The sequence below is a fragment of the Heloderma suspectum genome, chromosome 2, assembly GCF_057233095.1.
Source record: "Heloderma suspectum isolate Gila_16-S chromosome 2, 16-S_ref, whole genome shotgun sequence".
NCBI lineage: Eukaryota > Metazoa > Chordata > Lepidosauria > Squamata > Helodermatidae > Heloderma > Heloderma suspectum.
The window spans coordinates 170,233,657-170,243,040 of NC_139459.1; the positions used below are offsets into that span (position 1 = coordinate 170,233,657).

Here is a 9,384-nt window from a genome sequence, read left to right on the forward strand (position 1 = left end):
TCTCCATTTCCACCCCCTGAACCAATCCCCCTAACCCACCCACCCCAAGCTGCCCCATCTGATAGAAGTTCAGAAGCGTACATTGCAGGGGACACACATCCATCTGTCTGTCCGGTGCCCCCCACCCAACCCTCCCTCCCCCATCGAAGTTGCAATTTCTTTATTTACTTCCCTTAAAAAAAACCCCAAATCTCGATTTCTTTCATGTCTCTTTCCAGAAAAAGAATTCTGGAAATACTCAGTGTATATCTCCCATATTTTTCAAATATGGATTTCCGTGGGGTGGCCGTAATGCTGGCCAGTGATTAAGGCCATACTGTGGTGGCAGGACTGGAGGGTAAGACGAACAGTCTTGTCTTCAGAGGCAAAAGTCAACATCAAGGTCCTTTGAAGGGGGAAGAGTGGGGGAAAGCCCCAACCCTGCACCATTATCTCAGCTGGTTACCCATTTCCTGTTCCCCCAACCCCAGGCTCTGATTCCTCCACCTCCTGAACTGTGCTCTGTTCCCTCAATTCTTCCCCTGCTCTATCCCTCCTCCCCATGTCCTATTTGCTTTTCTCCCACAATACTGCCCAATAAGGCCTCTACCAGGCTCACTTGCCAGGTGCCTCTTTCCTCATTAATCCTTTCTTCCACCTTACCCCATAAGGGGCGTGTCATTGTTAACAACAGTCATTTGGAGTTAGGGTGCCCTATATGCCCCCTTCCATCCGAAGCAGGGATCAAACAACATGGCTGGGAATTTATCAGTTTGAATTTTGGGAGTTCTTGCCTCAGGGGTAATGCGACAATGAGAAGGATGGGCATCACAGCTAAGAATGAACCCAGCAACTCAGATACCCAGCTTCTCCTGCTCTAAACATCAGACCCCATTTATCTTTTAGATTAAAACAGGACCTTAAAGTTCTGAAAAAAACAAATCCCAATGTTTCCCCTCCCTTTAAAAAAATTACTACTACCCAGGTCTGGAGTCCTCCAGCTTGCTCTGCTCACTGTACCTGTCTTCTCAGAGGCAGGCAAAGCTCCTACTCCCATGTCCTCCCACTTTTTTTCTACGCTTGACTCCTTTCTTAGAGTTGGGCACCCATAAGGCCATTACCCTCTTTCATTGATGACCCAAAGCACTGACGTGTCCACTTGAATAAATCCAGAGATACGAGACAGCAACTCTGGGAGCGGTGGGCTTCCCATACTTGCTTTGTAAGCATCTCACAAGGGTGAAAACAATTCTGCAGTGATGTAACATGGCAAGGATGAGAGCAACGTGCTGTGCAATTTAAATGTGTGAGAAAAAAAGGGTGGACCTGAAGCAGCAAAATAAGCTTTGCAAAAGTGATGTTTTTGCTTTCCATTTTAGTAGGGTATGTGCCATACTGACATCATTGCTCGTGATCCCCTTGAAGTCACCCTACTCTTTCTGCAGCCTTGGATGCTCTCCACTGTCTGCCTTGCACGTTGATGTCTCTGTCTTCTCCCACTCTTTAGGGAATGCATTAGGATTTCTTGGTGGGTTCCTCCTCCCCCACACCCCACCCCGCATCTTCCTGCTTGCATTGTTCCAGGGTGACATGGTCTACAGGGCCTTGGATTGGTTGCTACCATGGCAACTGAGGTGGGGTTTCCAAGGCTCCCTGGTTACAGCTTTTAACTGACAAAGAGCTAAGTCAGGGCTGCCTCCACTGGCATTCCCTTGAACAGCTGTGTCTGCTGCCTCCTTTATGCCATCCTCCCTTACTCCATCTTTCTTGCTCCTGTAGCCCACCCACCCCAAACTCTGAGACCATGTGATATTGATTTAATTGATGGACTGACTGACTGAATCAGAAAACTAATCTTCAATATGAGCATTTTTCATCATCCTGCTTCCATCACCATCCTCCAGGTGTAAAATCAAATCAACCCTGCTGAGCATAAAGCAGTTGTATCCCAGTAAGTGGGATCTCTCTTCATTCTGAGAGATCTAAACCCAAAAATCTGACTCCGGTCTCCTTTCAGTGATGCCACACATTCCTTTAGAGGTGTCAGATCAAAGAAATAATGGATACTAAGAAACTAGGGGTGTTGGTTCTATGGGGTTTTGTAGTGCGTGACTTTAACAATTTGGTAGAGTTTAGGGACTATAAAAACAAAAAAGCTCCATAAAGCACAGGATATTTTGCACCCCTTCTAAGAACTGGATGGAATACTCTGAAGATCAGTTACTGTCATCGTATGGCTCTGGATTTACCCCAGGGGAGCTGAGACCAGAATCCAGCTCTGATCTCATTGCAGTTAATGGGTGATTTGGGATATTTGCTGTAGGATAACTGAGAGATCAGAGTCCATTTGGGACACCAAATACTCTGAGGAACCATGATCAAAGTTGCAGGGGAAGAAGAACGACCCATCGTTTGGCATCTCGTGTGATGTATAAGAAAGAAAGAAAATGAAACCCAAGTTCAGTTTGGCACGGGTGTATGCCTTTCAGCTAACCCTCGGCACTCCTCACATCACACAGTAAGGCTCTCTAGGTAGTTCAGGCTCTGTCCTCCAGCAGGGAATGTGGGCAACCAAGCCCTTCTTGAGGTCTTTGTTGAGTAGAAAGCAAACTATGGGGTTGACAGCAGCTTGGGCGAAGCTCATCCAAACGGCTGTGGAGAGGTAGCGGTGGGGGATGCTACAGGCTTTGACAAATACCCTCCAGTAGCAGGCCACGATGTAGGGTGACCAGAGAACCAAGAAGAGCAAGGTGATGATGTAGAACATCCTGCCTAGCCTCTTCTCAGCCTTGAATTCTTCCATGCCCAGCAAGCGCCGATTGGCAGCATGGGCATTCTGCCGGATGCCCAACAAGGTGGGAGGCATGGGACCACGACCAAAGCCAGCAATCCAGTTGGCCGCGGCTTGCCCAGTGGCTCCTGGCCCATGGAACGTCCAGTTTTGGCTGATAGCTGGGACCATCTGGACAGGCTTCATCTTGCGATGGCGGTACTCAAACAGAAGGAGCTTGATGTAAACCACATGGGTGGCAAAGATCAGCACAGCTAGCATGAGCATGAAACCCAAGGTGTCATTGGCTTTGAAGTAGCGGTGCTCAAAGATGCACTGGTCCTCCTCACGGATGAACTTGTAGGTCCCTACGTCAAAGACTGGTGGGAAGGCCATGGCCACCGACAAAGTCCACACCATGCAGATGACAGCTATGCACGTCCAGAAGGTCATGCGTTTGGCATAGAAGCGGTGGTGAGCCACAGCCATATAGCGGGTGACACTGATGCAGAAGAGGAGGAAGGCAGCATGGAAACAGAAGAGGACAGCCATGAAGGCCACAATCTTGCAGCTTAGCACGCTGTAGGTCCAGGCAGAGCCATGGCGGATGGAGACAAGGACAAAAGGAAAGCAGACAGCTGAGCGGATCACATCAGCCAGGCACAGGTCCAGCAGGAAGTAGTAGGGGGCCTTGTGGAGGCCACGCTCTTTCAACACCAGCAGTGAGAGGGATAGGTTCCCTGCCAGACTCACACAAATAATGAGGCCCAGGAGCAGCAGTTTGGCATAGGTGGAGGCTGCATGGGAAGCTGAGCCATGGGCCTCTTCAGTCTCATTGGCACTGGCCATCTTTAGGTGGGGGAAGGAAAGGGGGAATCTGGGTCAACGGCGACGTGTCCGGTGATGGCCCATGACCCCAGTGCTAAAGGGAGGCATTGTCTGTGGGGAAAAGGTAGGAGGAAAGCAGGGGAAAGGAAGCATTAGTCAATTGTAGTAACATAAATGTTTTTCATGACGTCCCTATATGAAGGCCCAAATCAAGCACAAAGATGCAGTGATCTGGAATAAGCACAGACATTTCACATTCAAATTAGATGCTCCCAGACTCTTAGAAGGAAAGGCCAAACATCCACAGTTCTCTCAAGGCTTTTTATTGTACTAGGTGAGGTGGAAATGTATCTGCACAAAAGTGAACTCCGGAACACCCTGCAATGTTGCAAAGGATTTGACAGCTCGCTCTTGGTTTCTTGGAGGAACCAGTCATGCCAGAAGCACGAGCAGTGCAAGAACCTATCCTTGCCTGCTGTTTCTGGCATGCTGAGTATCTATTGAATTGTCTCCCACTGAGTGGCTCCCTAGTCTACATGTGTGATAGTATATTACATTTTTATTCTTCTGAGTACTCATCCTACATGTTATTCCCCTTTATCCTTACAACAACCCTGTGAAATAAGTTAGGCTGAAAGATAGTGACTGGTTGAGATGGCTTTGCACATAATTCATTCCCCAACTAGTCAGTTCCTGACTGAAGAGGCCAAATCAACAATGCCTTCCTCCACCCCTGAGCGACTCATCATCCAAAAGAAGGAAGATATCATATTCCATCCACTGTCTCCTTGAGCCAGTATTGGACGTGAATCTCGAAGATCAAGGATCAAATTGCACTGTACTCACTTGGTGGCCTTGAGAAGTTCACTGTCTTCTCAGCTTCTGTCTGTAAAATGGGAAGGATTGTGCCCTACCTCGAAGGGCTGTTTTGAGAACAAATAAAATAAGGACTATAAAAACACTTGGCATAGTATTACTGCTACATCAACTGGAATAGTTTGATTAGCGTTAGTGCCCTCTAGAGGGGAATAGCCAACCACTCCAAAAAGCCAAACAGTCCCCAAACCATACAGCTAAGAAATTCCACAAAACATGCTCAATGTCAGTCAGTCAAAAATTTTATTGTGTCAGCCAAAGGTCACTGCCATTCCAATAGGCTGGTGGGGATGAAAAGGGAATAGCTTTGACCAGGAAGAGGTGGGTAGAGACACAACATTTACCACCAGTCCTAGTAGGTCCACACACACAGGGCATAGCACCCAGAGAGCTTCAGCTATTGGGTGGCATAGAAATGTGATAAAATATCAAGAGGAAACCCTTGTAATTTGGGAGTGGGGGCATAAGGATCTGTATCAGAATTCCCAAGATTCTTTGAGAGAAGTTATTACTTTTAAACTGATACGGAATAGATACAAGTTGGTAATTTTGATCTGCCCTCTGAATATTTGTCTTTGTGGTAAAAGCTTTGGAGACCATGGTTTAATTTTGGCTCAGGCAAGAAAGATGTCATTTCTGCAAAGCTGCTTGGCACATTTTAAATTGCATATAACAGTCAGAGTTATAGAAGGAAAGTGCTCTAAGAATGATCTTATGTTTCTTGCACTTGCCTGGAAACAGTAATCTTTCTAAATTTAACACTCTGTTAGTTAATATATTTTATTATAAGCATTTGGTGAGGTTACAGCTTGGGGATAAAGATGAAATAAAATTATCATAGTATAGAATGCGAATTCCAGCAGGCACCACTTTTTTCCCCATTGCATGAAAACTTGTACCTACTAAATTTGTACCTTTCTATGCAACTCTGAAAGGTGTCCCCCTTCAAATCTGGTTACCCCCACACAGGAAATTGCAAAACGTGCTTCATGGAAGACTTGCAGGCATGGGATGACAAATAAACTAAATTATTAAAGTTTCCTGCCCACCTACAAATGAGGCGTCCTGCTGCATCTCTGCATGATTCACTGCTCTGGCTTGGCCTTCTTCCAATCAGCCTCTCTTGGGGGTTGGTAATTGTGCTGTGTCCCTGCTTCAGAGTTGATTGGACCTATCAGTCACTCCCAATGTAAAGATCTAGCAGGATGACCTGCCCCTCAGAGGAGGTTGCCTGTTCCAACTATATGCAAGTCACTGTTCTGCACTTGCCTCCACCCAGTGAAGAGACAATCCATGTATAAGTGACTCATCCAGAAATATAGAGAATGATGATGGGGTAAGTTGCATTCTTACTCTAAAAATAGATATTTTAGGGCCAAACTACACATGGCACCAATGGAAACATCCTTCCCAGAGCTAATAGTAGCTTCGAGGGCAACTTTCATCAGGACTGTGGCAGGGGGGAAGGGTAACACACACACCCATCCCTGTTTGCTGAAGTCCTAATGTAGTCCCTCTGTGGCTGTTATTCAGGTGGTGAGGGTGGGGGAGAACCCTTCGACTGGCAAATACAGTCACACGTTTAACATGACATCTAGTTTGGCCCTTAGATGTGAGAATGGAGTGTTCCTCTTATTTTAATTCAGAAAAAAAATTCTCATCTCTCACAAGTTTAGGAAATGCTGGGGTAGCTAGCAGGAGGCAAGAGGACAAGATGTTGACAAGGACAGAGGATCTTGCGCTGGAGATGTAGCTGATAAACTTTCATGGTTCTCTCTCCCCCATCCATGTAATTCTATCCTGTATGAAGCAGTTCTAGTTTTAGTCAGAGACTGTACAGCTTCTGGCACAGCAGTCCCCAGGGTGACCTGATGCAAAAGAGGAAAGCAGGGCTCCTGTATTTTTCATAATTGCATAGAAAAGACCCAGGCCAGGCCTTAGGATAAATAGCTTCCCGGGTGAGGAGTGCCTTTGGTGATCCGCATAATCAGTTTTCCAGGTCCACCCAGAGGATTTATGTGGCCTGATACAGGTGTGATGCTAATCGAGAACAACATTGCTCAAAACCTTGATCTCTCAGCCACTGTGCTACAGTTTGCACAAGCCACAATTCAAAAAACCACATTCTGAGCAGTGGCAGTGCACTCTGCAACACAGAACTATCACAGGCTTTACTCTTTTTTTTTGGTAGCTGCTGCTCCTATCTTTTGGTAATCATTATTTATTTTAGAATATCCATTATTTTTATCTTTACAAGTAAAGAAAGAACAGTTATAAATAATAATGGTATCCAGCTTATGGCTTTATTATTATTTATATAGTGCTTATGGTGTATTTGAAATGCTAAGTGCTCGGTAACGTTGCCTCAAAGTAAAGCTGTGTTTCACTAATTTTTACCTAGCACAAATGACATCAAAGTAGAAATCGAAAAAGAAACATATTTTAAAGCTAATTGAAGGAAGATCGTTTTTGTAATTAGTACCCAAACAACCTGTAGAACCTTGAAACATTACAGACTCTTGCTTTTTGCCACCCTAGCTCAATGCAGACAGGACATAAAAAAACACAGCCACTGAGCTCAGCTTGCTGCCCCGCTCAGCTCAGCACCCCGAGTGACCACCCATATCACCCACCCCTAAGGCCTGCCCTGAAAAGAGCATTTTGGCAGTGGGACATACTGCACCTCCTTACATCCCTTCTACAGAAATATTAAGCACATAAGAGCTTGCCTTCCTTTACATTTGGTCACCCTAGCTGTCCCAGTCTCTGCTGGGATTTACATGCAAGCCATGTAAGTTCTGAAAATGTGACTTTAGTCCATTCCATGGGTCCTGTGCATTAAGGAGTTGTATGGTACGAAATGTAGATATACAGCCAAAGGTTTTGTTACTCTCCACTCTCAAAACCAGTCAAATCCTAAGAGTTGTCAACTAAGACATCAGCGGCTGATTCTGATTTTTTTTTATCTTGTGTAAGTCTGAAACCATCCACTGATTGCAGAGGACCAGAGCAGTCTCAAAGGGATCAGAAACTGGGAAGGTGGTGGGGGTCCTCTTTCAAAATTCTTATTCATGGTTACATTAATGATGGCCAACCCTTGGTAAGTCCTCACAGTGCATACAAACAAGCAGGCTGTTGGCCTATCCAGGGGAGACCTGAAGCAGGTTAGGATCTTAGTTTTAAGGAATGGAATTTGTACACATCACCTCACTGCTGTCATGCACACAACCTTAATTCAGAAAGGGACTGACATATTTGTTCACATCCCCTTGTTACCATTTCCTCCCTCAGCCTTTCCCTCCCTTGATTGTCCTGCCTTCTGTCATGAATCTCCCCCATTATGTCTAGCTTGGCTCTCAGAGTGGAATATATGAGTGTGCCTATCTTGGGTGTTGCTTTAAAAAACACCCATATGCTTTACTCTAGAACTGGACCTGACAATTTTCCCTGGATGTGCTGAATTTTGAAATTCTGAAAATGTTAGAATTTTGGCTGTGAAATGTTTGTGTGAAAATAGAAAAGTTCAAATATATGAATCCAATGTGAAAACGTGCAATCAAGGCTATACGGGGAAAGTTTATATCGCAAAATGTTTTTGGTAGCCCATGTTTTAAGCTTTATGGAGAAGCAGTATACATTGTTCACCTCCACACTATAATGTAACATAAAACAAGTGTACCTATTTACCATTGTTAAATATCAGAGGTAATAACATTCTTGCATTGAACTTCATACATGTTTGCATGCCCACACATTTGTACACATAGGGTTCTACAAGAGCCACACTTTGGGCCCAGAAATGAGATGATACCATTTACTCTAGATTAATGAATCTGCTACTAAAGTGATCAACTGGAAAAGCGGGCAGGACTCTTGAATCTTTAATAATTGTATAAAAGAGGGCAGGTGCAGCTTGTCATGCAAATATGAGAAAAGTATTACCTGCTCAAAGTACCCTCTCATTTTTGACACTGAACACATAATTGGCTGAAGTTTATTCAGAGACACAATTCTGTTTTCTCAAAGGACATTGGGGGGAAACATCTGTAATACATCTTCTGCTATGTATGGGTGGAGTTCTCAAAATATGAGCAGTCAGTAAAAATGAGGGACAGGTGTAATCTTTGCTACAGAGAGTCTCACAAATGATCCCCAATTTTCTGAGTCAGCGGAGATTTGGAATTTTGAGAGTGTCACGGGTGCCTTCACAAGATCGCTGCCATGGGCGGGACAGGACTTAGCCATTCAAAAAATGGCTACCACTGTGGGTATGGCTGATTACACTTGTTTCCCAGAAGGCAAACTGGTGAGACTAAAAGAGAAGTAACTTGCCCAAGAACATAAGCACAAGGCAGAGGTGGGGTCTGAGCTCCAAAACACAAAAAACACTTGTTTGAATGCAAATAAAGATGGTGCTGTAGGGCAGCACTTCACTTTGCAACATACCAGCTTCCCAGTTTAAATTTTTAAAAATCTTAAGAACTAAAATAAAAATTAGGAGGGGCAGATATGCTGGTGGGTGTCAAGACAGGTGTCTGTGGGCACACTGGTGCCCACTGCCACCATGTTGGAAACCCCAGCATTACAGCATGGACATATCCAACACAGATTTTAAAACATGCTTTACAACAACACATTTCATGACTAGTGAAAAGGAGGATGGGCCTAAAGTAGGGATGGGGAATGTGTGACTCTCCAAGTGTTGCAGAACTGCAAGTCCCATCATCCCTGAGCATTGGCTATGCTGGCTAGGGCTGATGAGAGTTACAGTCCAACAAGATCTGGAGGGCCAGTATAGAAATAGAATTAATGAAGTTGGGCTGATTGAGTGAGTCTATCAATTTAGTTTGGCCTTCCCCAATCTGATGCCCTCCAGATATATAGGACTGCAATTCCATCATCCTCAGCCACTGATACTTTCCACCATTCTC

The 9,384-nt window shown here is 44.9% G+C and overlaps 1 protein-coding gene across 1 annotated transcript; it reads right to left on the reverse strand.

The window, feature by feature from the left end:
* Nucleotides 1–1,327: 1,327 nt before the first annotated feature.
* On the reverse strand, nt 1,328–3,643 carry GPR173 (G protein-coupled receptor 173). Its single transcript, XM_084835945.1, has one exon. The coding sequence runs from the start codon at nt 3,596–3,598 to the stop codon at nt 2,486–2,488; it is 1,113 nt and encodes a 370-aa protein (XP_084692071.1). The 5' UTR covers nt 3,599–3,643; the 3' UTR covers nt 1,328–2,485.
* Nucleotides 3,644–9,384: the final 5,741 nt, after the last annotated feature.

Bases quoted from the DNA above. Each gene is read 5' to 3' on its own strand.
- GPR173 (XM_084835945.1), bottom strand. From the start codon at position 3,598: ATGGCCAGTGCCAATGAGACTGAAGAGGCCCATGGCTCAGCTTCCCAT.